Source organism: Crinia signifera, chromosome 1 (genome assembly GCF_055691185.1).
Source record: "Crinia signifera chromosome 1, ASM5569118v1, whole genome shotgun sequence".
Lineage (NCBI taxonomy): Eukaryota > Metazoa > Chordata > Amphibia > Anura > Myobatrachidae > Crinia > Crinia signifera.
In genome coordinates this window covers 408,962,826-408,981,027 of record NC_139217.1, presented here as the reverse complement: position 1 = coordinate 408,981,027, position 18,202 = coordinate 408,962,826, and the positions used below count along the sequence as shown (strand labels likewise).

Sequence of the window (18,202 nt, the reverse complement as noted above, 5' to 3'; positions counted from 1 at the left end):
TAGGAAAATAAAAATACAAATAATTTTGGTATTTTTAAAGGAGATTACATTTATTTTGGGATCAAAGTAATTTATGGATATTACTAAAGGCCCCCTTACACTTGTCCAACTTATTGTCCAACAAGTTGGACCTGACTGACTCGAGATATATACTATGTGCAGGAGGATCAATCTCTTACAATCTCTTGGTTAAACCCAATGGCACAGGATTGTGCATTGCGTCCTACACATCAGGCACATAAGATTTTGTCAGACAGGCAAATCAGATTTTGTCAGATAAATTGACCCAATCCACCAGAATTGGGTCAAATCTGACAAAATCTCACAAGTGTAAGGGGCCCTTAATTCTCATTGGACATATACCTATATAGAACTTTTTCACTCACACAGAGGGTCTAAACATTGAAGCACGGCGCTGTGATACGTCTTCATTTAATGTTTTAAGATTTTTGGCTAGATGCACTAAGCTTTAAGAGTGATAAAATGGAGAGTGATAAACAGCCAGCCAATCAGCTCCTACCTGCCATGTCACAGACTGTATTTGAAAAATGTCAGGCAGGAGCTGATTGGTTGGTTGTTTATCACTCTCCATTTTATCACTTTTGAAGCTAAGTGCATCTGGCCCTTTACCTATATAGCTTGTGGTTGAACAATTTTTGGAGAATTAGCAGCTGCAGTGTGAATGAGAAGCTTGAGATTGGATTATCCACCTGTGAGTGCAATATGGCATCTATGTAGTTGTGCCGTTGTTCATTGAAAATCATTAAGTGTTGTTATATCTTATCTATATAGTGTGATGGCTGTTCTCTGTGACTCATTAGTCTTGTTATATCTCATCTATGTGGTTGCCCAGCTATTTATTGTGCACCATTAGTGTTGTTATATCTTATCAATATAGTTTGATAGCTGTTTATCATCCTCATTAGTCTTTTTGTTATCTTATTTGTGTGTATTTGTTTATTGTGCAACCTTAATCTTTTTACATACAATCTGTCTACTTCAGGGGTGTAACTCCTAGAGGCAATGGAGACTCCTACCTCTGGGCTCCAAGCCCAAAATGGGCACCTGCTGGTTCACAGTGGGGTCCAAGTGTTACTGCTGATCTTCCAATGGAGCTCTGCTGCTGCTGAACAGTTATATGGCTCTGTTCCAGAAACCTTGCTAACACCTGCAATAGGGCACTGGACAGCTCCAGTCTGGTACCACTCAGCACGCTCTGCAGCAAGCAATGGTGCATCCACCTCTGCTGCGGGCCTGTGATATAATCTTGTGAGTCTGACCATTTTCACACCTTTTTTAAGGAGGGGGGGGATGGGGCACTACATTTCAGCTGGCCTCCGGATGGGATAAAGTTATGCATCTGATCTACAGTACTTGTGTTACATCTTTAGTATTGTTATATCTCATCTATGCTCTTGAGTAACTGTTTACTGTGCACCATTAGTCTTTTTATATCTCATCTACAGCATGTGCTTGTGTAGTATGTTCCTGCTATACCTAATTTTAAGTGCTTGGGTAGTATTTTAACTTTGCATCATTCTTATTATATATAATGTACGCGCTTATTGTTTGGCTGTCTATTGTGTTTCATTTAACTTGACAAACCTCATCTATGTGGTTGTGTAGTTGTACACCATTGCTTCACTCCTTCACATACAGTAGTAGCCTGTAATTGTATACCATAAAGAGTTTCCAAGGGCAAATACATGAAGTAAATGCCCCCATACATTACTGATATTGAGTCTAATTCAGATATGGTTGGTGGCGTTATTATTGTTGGGAAGCAGCAGAGATAGCGCTGTATGGTAATTCAGCAAGATGCATTTATAACAGGCAGAGGTTTCCTGCTGCATTAGTGATTCAACCAGCATCAGATCACTTGGTCACTTTTGGTGGCTTACAATGCAATGCAAACCACCCTTTGAAGAAGCCAGGAAATCTCTGCACTATGGCATCTTCCCTAACCAGGAAATTGGGGATTTTTAAAATGAAGAATTTCCCTAATTCCCTGACAGATCACAGATCATTGATGGGGTGTCCGATTGCCAGTTCTGGACAGGGTTTAGGCATTACGGTTGCCTCAGGTCTATATAAGTTAAGCTGGTTTCACATTGCAAAAACCTGCTTTCAACCCGTTTTTGCAAACGTGTCTTAAAACGGGTCAAAAGCCAGTTAAACCCCTTTTTATATTGCATGTTGTAAAGGTATATTGTAGTTTCAATACTGTTTAGATTCAACCCATTTCACCCATAGAAAGACATACAATGTAATTTTAAATGTTTTTTTTTCCTGCTTGTGGGCGGGTATCTAGTGTGGTTATCATTTGTAGCAAATACTGTTTCTGAGCTGTTCAGACTGCAGGTAAAATGGCTCTGAAACATGTAGGATCCTGCTTTTAACATGTTTCAAAATACCGGTATTTTCTAACCGGTAAATTGATTGTGGAGCTTTCATATTGCAGCTGGTACCGTTTTAAAGCAGTTAAAAATCGGCAATATGCCGTGTTACAGCTGCAATGTGAAAGGGGCTTTCCTGTCTTGGCAATGCCAAAAGAATGTATTTCCAGGATATCTATATGTTTGTTAGATTTAATATGTGACCTGTTATTATTATAATGCAAAACTATGGATGTTTGAAACAATTGGGGATAGTTGGGACTGAAATATATTTGCAGTTATTTAAATAGAATTTATTATGCAATTTGTTAATACTAAAAAGCCCAAAAAGTTGAGGGTCTGGAAAAAAAAACTACAATACAAAACAAACAGTGTATACATGTGCGGTACTTATATAAAATTACGCTTTTCTTATAAAAAATCCAAGCACTCAAATATGACTGAGCAGATTTACAGTGTATTAGCAAGCACAGAGAATACCTTTATTCCTATAGAACACACATCAACATTTCAATAAGTTTGAATAATGTTTTATACAGTATATGCAGCAAAGCCTATGGAAAAATCCACATCCTGTAACCGCAGCAAACAATTCAATATTTGTTTTTCTCACTGCTAGAATTGTGTACAAATAAACAGACAATACCCAGTGATAGAAATCTTTCTGTGAATAATAGACTTGCCTTACAATTCATGGAACAGAAACCAGAAATAAATATTATGCGACAACCACACTGTGACTGTCCTGAACCTAGATGACCAAGCCTACTGATAGGGTTGGTCAACTTAAAAACATTTAAAAACCATTGGGGACGTGTTAAGGGGCCTACACACCTGGTGACACCGCTGAGCGATCTGAGTAATGTAGATCATTCAGCAAGATCGCTCAGCACACAGCGCTGCACAGTAATGTGCCAGCGCTTTGTGCTGAACAATTTTTCAAGGGAAGTGTTATCCGGTGAGAACACTGACCATGACCGGTTAACTATATTTATCATGATGGATATTAATCGTCGGGCGAAAAAGTGATGCGCGGGGCCACGCATCATTATCGCTGTGGCCCTAATCTGGTTAGATTGCTTAGAAAATGTCCTAATTTCGCCCTATGTGTAGGCCCCGTTACTGTAACTCTCAGCATTCAATTAAAGTGCTGCTTCCTTCTTCTTTTTTTTTTTTACTAAAATACAAATACCAACTTCAAATCTATTGGCTGCTATTGGTTACGATTATTTTTTTCCACCAATGGGTCTGAGTTTGGAATTAAGTAAGAAAGAGTAAGTAACGCTGTACTTGGAAGAACTATGTTGCAATGCTGTACATACTTTTTTTCATGCAGGGTAAATACTGGCTGTTTGTGCATGAATCCCAAGGATACTGAGAAATTACATTTTTACACTGTAATTTAGATTTTAATTTGGACACCAAATTTATATCGCTCTGTACATTTTAAAACTGCCTCAACTGCAGTGCAACACAGTTTTCCCAGGCACACAGGGCCTTATTCTAGTTCACTCTTTCTGACAAAATCCTTCTTAGATGGACAAAACCATGGCCCTTATTCTGGTCGGTGCGGTAATATCCGCGTGCGTTCGTGCCGCCGATGTTTTGTGTCTGCGCATGTGCAGAGGCGTCTCTGCGCATGTGCGAGCGGGGCGTACGGCCAAATCCCGCATGAAATGTGAACACTCCGAACAGGGGGTGGAGAGGGGCGTGAAGGGCTATTTGGGCTCATTACCATATGCGTACGCCCCGCGTTTCATGGGCGTTACCATGAAAACGCTGGGCGTACGTATGGTAATGCGGCCGTGACGCACGTGTAGGGGGCGGACATATGACATCGCCGGATGTCAGCTGCTCGCCCAGATCCCTGCTTTTGCACGGAAAAATGTCGGTGTGGTCTGAGGTTGCGTGAGCTGGTGGAGCACTCGGTCCTGCATTCGATGGTCTGCGACCATCGAATGATGGGGGAGGTTCCCTGAGATGGAGGAGGCGTATTCCGTGAAAAATACACGTGCGGTCCGTTCGGCCAGCTTGTTACCGCGTACGGACGGAGTTGGCGATCCGTATGGAAGGCGGGGTTTCGCACGCACGGTCCTGGCCGCATAATCGGATCCGGCCGCACCGATCAGAATAAGGGCCCATGTGCACTGCAGGGGGGCAGATGTAACTTGTGCATAGAGATTTAGATTTGGGTGAGTTATTTTGTTTCTGTGCAGGGTAAACACTGGCTGCTTTATTTTTACACTGCAATATAGATATCACTTTGAAGTAAAACCCCACCCAAATCTAATTCTCTCTGCAAATGTTACATCTGCCCCACCTGCAGTGCACATGGTTTTGGCCATCTAAGAAGGATTTTGTCAGAAAGAGTGAACTAGAATAAGGTCCACAGTTACAGTACATATTCTTGCTTACTTTAGCTCAGGCATGTCCAACGTTGGCCCTCCAGATGTTTTGAAACTACACATCCCAGCATGCTTTGCAATAGTTTTAGCATTCTCTAATAGCAAAACTGTGGCAAAGCATGCTGGGATGTGTAGCTTCACAACATCTGGAGGGCCAACGTTGGACATGCCTGCTTTAGCTTATTCCTAAATCAGAATCAGGCCCTACAGTATATCAGCGCAGTAGTCGTTACACATGTCATCTATTGTATTTTTAAAACATATGCTACAACGCCAGTGTGTCGGTCCCAAAGTGTTTTAATGATTTACCTGACGGTGAAGTCAGTGTGATGTGAAGGTCTCCTCGACGAGTATAATCTATAGAAACTTCCAGTTGCAAATGTTCCAGAGACGTTATATAATTATCTTGGCCTACACATGCCTTTGTGGGAATTTCAATTGTGATTTCATCTTCTGATCCTAAAAATCTGCAAAACAGAAACAGAAAGATTGGTGAAATGATCTCTGTAATTATTCTACAGTAAATTCCAATCACACCAATAAGGCCAATGATAAAGATTGTTTGTACACAATGTATTCTCTTGTGAACAAATATGGAACATACTATATAAACCATCTAATACCATATCACAACAGATATCTTTAATTTAATTAAAGACAAAAAATTATAGCTATATACCTGAAACCCTAGCTCTTTATAGACCCAGATTTTTCATGTAATTAAGCTGCAATTAAGCCACGCCCCTTACCGCCCCTATACCAGCAAATCACGGGTTGTACAACATATCCCTACTTCAATGCATAGCAGGACACACTATATACTGGTTCACTTCACACTCCACCCCCATGGTTGGCTCCACCCCCCTGGAAATCCTGATATATTTTTTTTTACCCCTGTACCTCACCAATAAAGAAATGACAAAGCAGATTGTGTAATTTATCAAGAAATATTCACAAACTGAAACTAAAAGCCTGACTGCTTACAGTTTCTAGCACTTTACTTATTTTAGAAGTACCTAGTGATGTCATCATTGGCTTATTGTATATAGTGATATTATTTGTGTCACTTGATTCATGGAAAGAGTTCCATGGCAGCATAGATACCTTAGAAATACCTCATGTTACCAATATTTTTATTTTATTATTGAAACAGGTTTTAACAAACACTGTAATTCTATTTAAATAAGATATCATGATCTAAAGAGAAGCGCTAAGTGGGGGAATGCAATTGCTGGCATAGGGTACAATTTGTTGTTGGCACAGCGTTTTACCGCTAGTAATGGAAGCCCTATTCACACCATTCGCCTAGCCAGCCAAATACCCTCCTCCTCTGCTTCCTTCATTCTCATATAAATGGTTTAGATGTGTTTGCCCAGGACTCCATTGTATTTTTAACGTATGTTTCGTGGGTGTGGATCATATTGTCTACAACTAGGTCAACAAGCACTGGGTCGACACCACTAGGTCAACATGCAGCAAGTTTGACATCGGTTTATGGCGACATGGAACAAGGTCGACATGTGTCAAGGTTGACAGTGTCATTAGGTCGACACAAGAATTAGGTCGACAGGGGCAAGGTCGACAGTCAAAAGGTTGACATGGGGTTTTTCACTTTTTTACCTGAATGTCGACACTGTGGACATGGACACATTTGAAAGTGCACCGCATCGCTCGCTGTGCTCGCAATGCTTAGTTCACGGTGGCTCGCTATGCTCAGCACACTATTTTATTCTCCCACCACGTGCTAGTGGATGGTAAGGCATGAAATACCACCAGTTGGCACATGTCGGCTCAAAAAACAGTGAAAAAAACCATGTCGAGCTTTTGACTGTCGACCTTGCCCATGTGGACATAATGCTTGTGTCGACCTAATGACCTGTCGACCTAGACCCATGTCGACATTGACCCATGTCAACCTAGACCCATGTCGACCTTCCTGCATGTTGACCTAGTGATGTCGACCTAGTTGTTGTTGAAAATATCCCGGTTTGGTTACCTGATGTCTATTTGGGCAAAAGTCCTTTCCATATGTAATATACCTGGCTTCCCTTCTGTCCCTTTTTATTTTCTGTAGCCCTATCTTTTCCTAGGAAACTTCAACAAAAATGATTGTTAAAAATCACGAAAAGGATTACTTAGCAGCTTATAAATATAACATATCATGTAAAGTCTTCTGTCCAGAGAGGATTTGTATTGTGGTATTATTATATCTTGAATAATATTTTGTTCCAGCAATACTGACGGATTACATTTCCTTAGAGACCGTTAGCTATTTTTAGTTTGGCAGACTAATTATATGTTGCGATTTCCATGGTGTTTCATTTAACCAATGACATAGAATTATGGAGTGTTGACACAAACATAATTTATTCAGGCATGAAACCCTATACCTATTTTTATCTCACAACATTTATTTGAAGAGATATTTAAAGCTTTTGAACGCACAAAGAAAAAATGATGAATAACACTGATGGGACTGATTTTTTTTTCTGCTATATCCAAGGAAAAATTAAGCCAAAATATGTATTCAAACAATCATGTCAGAGAATGCCCATTTATACTAATGCCAAGGTTACCAAGCAAGCTCTTTGCTAACCCAATTGCATTTTGTTTACTGCATAATTTGTAATACAGTGTAACATCTGCCTGTGTTCGTACATGCATAGATTAATGGAATATAAATGTATTTTGAGTAAACAGTACTAATCAGAATTATTTTCAACACAGCTTAATTAGTGGCATGCAAAACAGCATACCCGTTCTAGACAAAGCAAATGGGTAATTGGTTGCTGCTACGTTTTATTTGGTGAAATAAAATGGAGCCTTATACAGTAAGTTTCAGTCGCGCTTTCTGGAGCATATGTGCATTCGGAGGTCTTTCCTATTCAGTGATACTCTGAATGGCACCTAATACTTTGTACAACATATAATGGAATGGCACAAATGTGCTATCTTTTGTGCAATTCTACATTTTGAAAAGTTGGTTGATACGCATCCATGGAGTCATTACATATGTTGTTGCCCCCCTACCAAAAAACTTTCTGGTGCCTCGTTCTTCCATAGCAACTCGTCAGGGGTTCTACTCGTTGTCAGGAAATCCCCCACCCTGGACACCACCATGGGTCTACAGTCCCAGGGGGGGGGGGGGGGGGGGCGCTGCACGCACCTGTCCCTTCATACTATTTAAAATGTTCCCTTCAAAAATGGCTGCCACCTCCTTTAGCGTCCTTGCTAACTCTCCTCTGAGGCAGTTGCTATTTTTGGTGGGACATCTCTCCGATGGTGGTGCTCCTTAGGCAGCTCTTCTCAGCTGCACTGACAGCGGTATGGTATGTCAGGACAGATGTTCCTACAGTACCGCCAGAGCTTCCAACCAGTGGTGTCTTCAGGGGCTGTTGCTACACCATTGTTTGTGACCCATACTTGCCCAATTTATCCCAGACATAGTTTGAAGTGACTAGTGTGAGGGGCATGTCCAGTAGTATCAGTCTACTTTGTAAAAGGAATTGGGCAGAAGCAGGAGGGTGACCTTCTCATCCAGAAGTCTGGGAGAACATTCTGTGAGTGCATCTATAAAGCGCGTATGGTGTGTGGTGTATAACGGCCCCCCTGCACCTATTTCTTCAATACTTTCCAGAGTCCTGCAGCGGTAGCACTGCAAAATCAGTAATAAAATGGCACAGCAGCATTTTGCGTATGTGCAGTAGGATAATCGCCGTAAAAATGGCCACCTTTTTGTGCGCATTGGACTATAGCACAGTGCCACAGTTATCTAGCCATTACTAATGCACTGCCAGCTAGAGAAAAGGGGGCCTGGACAGAGGCTGTACGCCCCTGGAGTGTAGGCAAGTATGATGGAACCTGGTCTCTAAGGAACCTGGTCCTTCTAAGACAATGAAATCTGATATCTATGGCTCTTTTAAGCATTTTAATGATTTTTTTTTTTTTTACAGACACTCCTGTCACGGGTATTCTGGTAAACATTCTTACATTATAGTAAGGCATGACAAATATACATAAACAGATACACTGTCAACCTACAGTACACACCCTGGAAGCAAAGATTTGTGGACTGATTTAACCTGCAGAATGCAGCCTGATAACCAGTGATATCGCATCACTGCTGTATGGACTGCATATTCGTGAATATTGGTCCAGTTTTCAAAAGTGCACTACAATACGATTTCCAATATCATAGTTGCTCATTTTTTGACTATAACAAAACAAATTTGCAGTACATTAATTGCAGAAATGTGCGATGTTACCCCAAATTCCTTAACTCAAAATGTATATGTTTACCTGGGTGAGAAATCACTGTCTTTCACAATGCACTCTTTCTTCTCAGGGATTCCTTTCCAAGTTTTAGGATCTGCTAACTCCACAAGTGCCTTAGCATTGAGCAGGCCAAACCCAAATCGACTGTTTACCATGAGTCCCGCTCCATTCTTCTTCCAGCCAGGATTATTGGCCAGCGGGTCATACTCACTTGTCCAGACCACCAAGTGTTGCATTTCTCTCCATGTGAGATTAGGACTTAAAGAAAGAAAATGGACAATTTTATGTTACAATTTGTTTTGAAATGTTGACCTAAAAAGATCTCACAGTAAATATTTTATATAAACATTTACCAACATATGAACTAAACTATGCCCAAAGATTCTTTCAGTATAACTTATACCCCTTTCACACAGAAAATGAAATACCCGGGTGAAGCAGTTCCACCCAGGAATTTCATTAAATACACGGGTCCTTTTTCTGTTTGAAAGGGCACACCCGTGTCGTAAATCCCGTGTCTCCGACCCTGGAATTGACCAGGGTCGAGGACATGGGATTTATGACCCTTGTTGACCCTTTCACACAGAAGAAATACCTGTGTTATTCAGCAAATTACTGGGTAGAAATTTTCAACCTGGTAATTTGTTCTTCTGTGTGAAGGGGGGTCAGGCTGCTCCCGGCAAAATGACACTGCATTTGAAATGCTGTGTATTTGCTGAGATTTTCAGACTTTTCTGTCTGAAAAGGGTATAAGACTACTTTTTTTTACTTTATAACTGCTACTGAGTTGAACTAAGGGACAAATTTAAGTTGTATCGCATCAGATATACAACCTGCATTATGCCCGATGTTTGGTTCTGTGCAAGGGGAGCAGAGCGCAGAACAGCATACACCTCTGCCTGATTGACAGGCAGAGGCATTTGCGGGTAGGTGCAGCCAGTTGCCCCTATTTTTCTGGAGTGGCCAAAAGACTCTGGTGCAAGGTGCAGTTTCATTGGCTTTACAAGCCTTGCTGCAACAGGCAGTCTACGAGCAGCTTATCATATGCAAACCAAGCTGAATCAGGCCTAAGTCATTATATTGGAAAATCCATTTCATTTACTGGCAATCCATTGTAAATTTTTGTCATTCTTGGTCCAAGCTAAATAAGTAGTTTTTTTGCACTATTTTTTCTTTTCTTTTTTTTTAAAAGGAAAATTGCTACAAAGCAGTTTGCTGGTGAGAAACACTAAAATTCCTTGAAACTTGAAATTGTAATTTGGTCCTATATTATATACATCCTAGGCAAAATATAAGAAACAGATGACAGGGCGTCCTTACTTTTGTTCTAGAGCAAGAGCAAATATCCCAGCAGCCAGTGGAGCTGAAGCGGAGGTTCCCGTATGTGTTTCGGTGCAGTCATTATGTAGATCAGCACTTATCTAAATATGAAACGAAATGAGAGAGTGCACAAATCACTGACAATTCTATTTTGTTTCCTTAATACAGCTTATTGCAAATGTAACTTCAGCTTATTTGGTAGTGGTGTCGGCCATCTTTTTTTTTTTGAGAAAAATAGATTATTTGTTTTTTTTTTTTAAACACATATCAACATACATGAAATGGGTGCAGTAATGATTACAGGAGGATATGTATTATGGCATTGACAGTAATATGCTTAACGCAAAAAATAAAATAAAAAATAACACAGAAACATCGTTGAATGGAGTGCTCATTTGTAAAAATTATATGTTATTTGCGAGGTATGATTCCTGAGTATTCTAAGCATTAAGTTATAGTTGGAGGTGTGGGGGCTCTAGTTGGAGGAGAGCGGGGGATGAGAGTGAGTAAGGAGGAATGAGGGAGTTAGGACAGAGGGGAAAGATAATGAAAGGAAAAGTGTGGTTAAGGAAAACGGGCAAAGAGTCAGATATCTGAAGATTTAGGGGTCCAGAGGAGCTGTCGACGGTCAATAGGGCAGTGTCATGGATATGGAGGCATTACAGGGTAGTCAACGGGGCTTCGGCTTGGAAGTGGGTTGTCCATGGTGACCATATTTTGATAAAGTTGAGGGAGGTATCATGCAAGATAGAGGTAATTTTTTCAATTTTATAGGTAGCCCAGGTAGAGTTGATGGCAGCAGTTATGGATGGAGGTGAGGGGGATTTCCAATGTGCAGCAATGAGGCATTTCGCCGCTCCTAGGATATGATTTATTAGTTTTTGAGTTGGTGGTGGGGTTTTAGGTAGTGGTCTAAGTAATAAAGAGTAAAATGGAGATGGGGGCATTTGAGTTCCCGTGACTTGTTTGATCAGCCTGTGGACCTCCTTCCAGAAAGTTTGAATGGAAGGGCAGGACCACCAAACATGCAGAAAAGCTCCCCTTTGGCCACACATTCTCCAACAAGAGTCGGGGGATGTGGGGTATATAGTGTGCAGTCTGGTAGGGACCATGTACCATCGGAAGTAAATTTTATATGCGTTTTCCTTGATTCGTACCGATATGGAGCTCTTTGCTACAGCCATCCTAATTTTAGACCAAGTAGCTGGACTTAAGGTTTCTCCCGTTTCCCTTTCCCAGGCTAGTTCATGAGTCTCTTTTAGCGGTTGATTATGAGATAAGAGTATTTGATAGATGGTGGATATGAGCTTTTTGGTTAGGTGAGCATTTCTGCAGAGAGATTCAAATGTTGTGCGAGAAAGGGAAGGGGCTGGTCGAGGGAGAGAGTTATAGAAGTGGCGAAGTTGGAGGTATTGATAGAATACATGGTTTGGGAGGGAAGGTGTCGGCCATCTTACACAGCAAATGTTGAGCCAATTCAAATTGTACATGGTGGGTGAACGGCACATGTCAACACCTGTTTCACAAGTGTTTTTGCAAACTATGTGTAACTCCAGATTTCCAAATGTCCTTCAATGTCATATTTTAGTTATTTCCATATTTTTTTCCATTCTGCTTTTCACTGGTTTAAGCTCAGAAGAGATGGCTAAACACATTGTAAAATGTCTTTGAACTACCTATTACTTCCTGTGGGCCTATGGCACCTCAATCATGCCTGCCTCCTAATTCACTTTTGGAACTACCTTCTTTCTTCAGCCCTTTCCTCCTTGAACACTAGGATTCCCTCTCTATAACATAATATACTTCCATTATCAGTCTACTGGGTTATTGTTTTATGTTTCTCTTTCTACTTTATGTGAAAATTTTCCTAATTACGTGCAACATCCTATTCATTTTATTATTTCATTAATTGTTATACTTTTGACTTAAAAAGTTTTGAACCTAGTACAGTATCTTTTTTTAAGCCTTGAGAATATAGAGAAATAACAATTATATGTATATATATATATATATATATATATATATATATATATATATATATATATGTATATTATAATAATAATAATATTACAGTAAATTCTATATTACCTGACTTTTTACAGGGATTTTCCTGTGAATATATATTATTGACTTTTGTATAATGACCTATGGCAGTGGTGCCCAATCTGTGTGCCTTGGCACCCTAGGGTGCAATGGGACACTTGCAGGGGTGCCCTGGGTTGGTGGTCCAAGACCAATTCAAATTATTTAGTGTCAATGTAGCAGGCAAACCCAATGCTTGTGACTTCCAATCATAACATATGTGGACAAACACAGGTGAATCCTGTCCCTCACCACATAATTGAACCCAATGATGACATCTAAAACACAATTTACTTAATTTTTTTTTTTTATAAGAAACTTTTGGCCTAGTGGTGCCGTGAAGAAAATTATGATACTCTAGGGTGCCGTAATTCAAAAAAGTTTGGGAATCACTAACTGACTGTATGGTCAGTGGCAGATATACACGGGGCAACAGGGGGGGTCGCCCCAGGGCCCCTACACATCCGTGGCCCCCTACTGTCCCCCCTCCCCTGATACCTAGCCAGAGCGGGGATCCGGGCAGCGGGGTCTATGCAGTGCTGGGGAGGCAGCAGGGTCCCTGTGGCGGATGGGAAGTCAGCGGCGGGGTCCCTGCTGCAGATTGGAACTAGTAGCGCTACTAATTCCATTCCTCCACAGGGACCCCTCCGCTGACTGCCCATCCGCCACAGGGACCCCACTGACTCCCCATTGCTGCATGGACCCCGCTGCCCGGATCCCTGTGCTGGACAGGTACCAGGGGAGCCTGCCTATGGTATTAACACTAAACCCACTTTTATTTTCTTCATAGAAACAAGTATTTCAGTGACTACATACAGTGATGGCTAACCTTGACACTCCAGCTGTTGTTGAACTACAAATCCCAGCATGCCCTGCATCAGTTTTAGCATGGACAAATAGCAAAACTGTAGCAGAGCATGCTGGGATGTGTAGTTCAACAACATCTGGAGTGTCAAGGTTAGCCATCAAGGGACTACAATATATAAACCTCAATATAAAACTCTTCCATATAACTATAGTTTGACTTTATAGACAAGTGTCAGTTTCCCACTTACTATTCTCTGATCGGTGTAATCCCCACTGCTGTACGCTGTGGCCAATGTGGAGGAACATTTCTCAGCATACCAGGGAGAGCGTCCTTGCTGGGAGGCACTGCTGATAGAGATGGTGTACATGCTGTCTGTGTACCCATCACAGTCACAGTTATCGCCTTGGCGCCCACCATTGCCAGACGCCCAGACATAGATGGAACCTTTTCCATTTCGCCCCTTTGAATATAAGTATTGCATCATTAATGGCTTATTCATGACTGATTCATTAATAGATTATCTTATTTCTTAACTACTTACCAGAAACTATTACAGTAAACTACTGATCTTAACACAGTGGGAGGAATCTGTAATCTGCAGCTTATTCATCTCCGATGAGCCAGTGACATTAGGAAACCACTAATATTAATCAGCAATTGGCTTATATTCATGAGGTAGGAGTTCCTAGTATTTCCTTAGAGACGACATTCTCACGAACATTCATTCAGCACATGATTGATACCTTTTCTGTGTTTATGTAGGTGACAAAGGCACTTTAAAATTGTACATAATATATAACCAGTAGAGTACTTCATGGTAATAATTTGGAGATAGATGATTTTTTTTTTTGGGGGGGGGGGGGGGGGGGGGGGGGAATTCAATTGAGTATGAGGTGTAACAAGGTAAAAAACCTCCTGTATCCAACTCCTGTGTAAAAAATAAAAATAATACTTACCTGCCTGGTGCACTCTGGTGGTCTCTCCTCCATCTTCCCACTGGGAAAGGGATTGCTGGGAGTCCCAGGGGCTACTAGGAGGCACAAATAGGTGCTGGGAGGCACAAGGGCTGCTGGGCGATGTAGTTTTTCCTGCGGCCGGCTCCAGGGGGGTGGCTACGAGTGTGTGTGCGCAGTGGGGGGGGGGGGTGTCACACATAGGGGGGGGGGGTCACTCACAAACAAACAGACTCATACTCTTGGACTGATCACCATCATCCTATTTTTGGGGCTCACCTGGAAGTGTAAGGTCTATGCCCCCCCAGCTACTACCAACTGCAACGCTTCCAATACAGGTGTCTCAAAACTCTTTATAGAATCATTAATGGAAAACTGTGGCTCTCATCTGCTGAGTCCTAACTCAGTAATGGCCATGGAATCATGGTGTGAGGAAAGAAATCTACAATATGTATTATAGAATTCTATTTTCTATTATTGGATGCCTGCTTACATATAATGGATGTTTATGCAGCCCCTCACCTGTTTAATGCCATACTCAAAGGCCTTTTGGGCCAGTCTCCCTGGGCCTTCTACAGTTTTCCCATCATCATTGGGTCCCCAGCTAGCACTGTAAATATCCACGTGCTGTGGATTAAATCCAATAGAACTTGCTTCAATGGCATCAGTGACAACACCATCCAACATCCGAATCCCTAAAGGAAAGAACATAAACATCAGTTGCACACTATGCACAGAAATCCATGTGTCATATTTCAAGAAATTGCTTACATCCACGAGTATGGCTTTCAGTATGGCTTCAGTGTGACTTCAGATAAACACGGGAAACATTTGCAGTTCCCAGACCAATATTTACCACGTTTGTAGTCAGCAAAGCAATGTGCAGATGGTGCAATGAATGTTCATCTTCAGATAAATGAATACTTAATGAAGATCTTATGGAGTGTCATATTGCTCCATCTGCACATTACTGTCCCTCTGGTTTGTAAAGGAATAGTATGTGTGTAACAGATAAGCTCTCAAGGAATTAATTATTCATACCAAATAATGATTCATTCAACAGCAATATCGTGTACAAGTGCAAGTCTTTAGAAAAGGCATATACAGTAGTTGTAGCTTAACAGGTGATTGGGCCACCAGAAGTACGGATTAGTTCCTGCTTGATGCTCCCATCAGTGCCTTATCTCTGCCCCCCAATCACTGCTCAGTATTTGGAGCTTCTGTGCAGTGTAGAACTGGGTTACTATGGGGGGCTGCATCCAGGGCTGGCATACAGTAGGAGCGGCCGGGCTGGGCGCCGACTCCTAAGGGCGGTCTCAGTCCGGGACGGATACAGAGGGAGGCAGGTGGTACCAGGGCAGCGTGGGGTTTGGTCAGCGTGAAGTGCCAGGGGGCTAAGGGTGCAGCGGCGGAGCAGGCAGTCCGCAGTGTCATGTTGACCTTGGTGCATGTTGACCTTTAGTGGTCGACCTAATGACTGTTGACCTTGTCGAGCCTATGACCCATACCCGCAAAATAACACAGCAAATATTGCAAATTTTTGGGCATGTACTGTAACAAACTCTCTAAAGGGGACAGGGGAGAAGCTGATATGTTGCCCATAGCAGCTTCCTCTAACAGCAATGTCATAGAATGCACTTTATAAATATCTAAAAGCTGGTGGGAAACTTCTCCACTTGTCCTTTTTAAATGGTTTGATACATCTCACCCATAATCTTGACGCTTACCTCCTACTTTAGCATTGTATGCCACGCCAACACCACATTTATTATTGTTTGCGATCATTGCAACTTCTCCCACACATCTCGTGCCATGTCTACAAAAATGGACAACAAGACGTGAAATGCCGTCATTTCCAGAATAATAATAAAATAAAGCAAATCACTTTAAGTACCTGATACAATTAAAATACTATTTTTGTGATGATGATCTTTAATCATGTAAAATGTACATTTTTCTATTGCACTTGATGGCCCTTATGTAATAGGAGATGATTTTAGTGGCCGGGGAAAAGTAAGACTAAGGGCCAGATGTATCAAGCTTTGAAAAGTGATAAAATGGAGAGTGATAAACAACCAGCCAATCAACTCCTACCTGTCATTTTTCAAACCCAGCCTGTAACATGGCAGGTAGGAGCTGATTGGCTGGCTGTTTATCACTTTGCATTTTATCACTTTTTGAAGCTTGATACATCTGGCCCTAAGGGCCAGATGTACTAAGTTCCACTAAGTTTGAAAAGTGATAAGTGGAGAGTAATAAATAACAAGCCAATCATCTCCAAACTGTCATGTCAGAGGCTGGGTTTGAAAAAATGACAGGTAGGAGCTGATTGGTTGGTGGTTTGTCACTCTCCACTTTAGGAATTTTTAAAAGGCTTAGTACATCTTGCCCTAAGTCATACAGTATGTTATAATGTCTGACATTTTCCTGGAACTCGGCCAATGTAATGGTGTGTCTTTCACACTATGGGGTGTATTCAATGCTTTCTGCGAGCTGTGACAGTATTCAATTGAAGCCCCTACAAATGCTGTTTCCCCCCTCGCTAGGTTTTTGGAGCGAGGGGGAAACAGCATGTGCAGCCGCTGAAACAGCAAGGCTCGTGGCTAAATTCAGCAGGCTCCCTGCATTAGCTGCGAGCCTCGCTATTTGGGGGAATTTCCCTGCCGCGTTTAATAGGGTGAGCGGCCGGCACCAGGATCAAACAGCAAGGATCGCTTGTTTTCTACAATCCCCTCCGTTTAACCCCCTCGCTGGATGCATTGAATATACCCCTATCAAAGCAATTCGGATCCAACATCTCACTGTGTTTTCAGAGCTGGAAGCGCCCAACGTTTTCAGACCATGAGGAATGTTACATATAGTATAACAGTTGCAGTCTGTGATATCATGATAGCCAAGCTAGAAAGTCTCACACAATTCAGCTCTATAAATTCGGACATAAAAAGAGCTGGTGTTTTGAGGTTGTACAGGATATGGCAATTATGCCATGTTTCCACCTTTTCCTTGGCAAATGCATCTTATGTTCATCACTATTAGAAGAATAGAAAGCACAGGCAGCCTCTGTTCATTAAAATGAAATACAGCATGCCTATATTCTACATGTAATTGCGACTGTATCTGCATAGAAATGATCATGCAGACAAACACTGTAAAATAATATGATATTATTTTTATATTTATTTGCCCTTTAATGTTCGTTTTTTCATACCAGATGCAATGGATATATGCTTACTTGTTCTCGCTTGTAATGTCATATCGTGGATAGGGGTCTTTGTCATTATCATTGAAGTCATAACTTGCTTCTGGATCCTGGAAAAAAAAAGCATGAATTTAGAATCAAATATAGCATAAGCAGTGGGCAAGGGTTAAAGTGAGAGGGAACAGGGTGGAACTGAGTTCCACCACCTCTAATGGTAGGGGGAACTGAGTTCCACCTCTACCATAGCCCTGAACAGTAAGTCCAACAGAAAAGCCTGTCCTAGCGGCTTCTTCTTCTGGCACAGCGTATGTGATGTCATGCCGTCTCCGCTGCTGAAGTGAAGAAGAGCCAATAAGAGGAGCTCTTTGCTTGCTTAAGACAGTGAGTCTCCAGGACCACTTTAAGCCCTGGCAGTGGGCTGTATTGTTCAAATCATGGAATAATTACATTGCTCTACGTTTGCTACTTAATTCCGCTTATATTATTCTATGCACCCTGGGGAAGAAATAACTATTTAACACAAACTTTCTTCTGTTTATTCTTCCCACACAAACCAGCCAAGTCCCCTTTGAAAATGTACACAGAATAAAACCAATATTATATAGAGGAAATGCAATTTAATTTGCAGTCAAAGGGGGAAATTTACTAACATGGGAGTTTTGTTTCACATGGGATGTTGCTATTGGCAGCCAACTATTAGAAGCTATTATCCTGTACAAGGTGCTATATAAATTAGTAGATTTTGATTACCCTTAGCTACATCT

At 41.4% G+C, this 18,202-nt stretch overlaps 1 protein-coding gene across 1 annotated transcript in view; it reads right to left on the bottom strand.

Annotated features, from left to right (window-relative positions):
- The window catches only part of PCSK1 (proprotein convertase subtilisin/kexin type 1), a 63,772-nt gene that overhangs the window by 21,433 nt on the left and 24,137 nt on the right, over positions 1 to 18,202 (bottom strand). The window contains exons 5-11 of the mRNA XM_083151754.1: positions 17,472 to 17,548; positions 15,967 to 16,055; positions 14,762 to 14,934; positions 13,534 to 13,746; positions 10,397 to 10,497; positions 9,101 to 9,334; positions 5,111 to 5,268 (exon numbers count right to left, since the gene is read on the bottom strand). Of these exons, the coding sequence (XP_083007880.1) occupies positions 5,111 to 5,268; positions 9,101 to 9,334; positions 10,397 to 10,497; positions 13,534 to 13,746; positions 14,762 to 14,934; positions 15,967 to 16,055; positions 17,472 to 17,548 (1,045 nt within the window). The remainder of the gene's footprint in view (positions 1 to 5,110; positions 5,269 to 9,100; positions 9,335 to 10,396; positions 10,498 to 13,533; positions 13,747 to 14,761; positions 14,935 to 15,966; positions 16,056 to 17,471; positions 17,549 to 18,202) is intronic.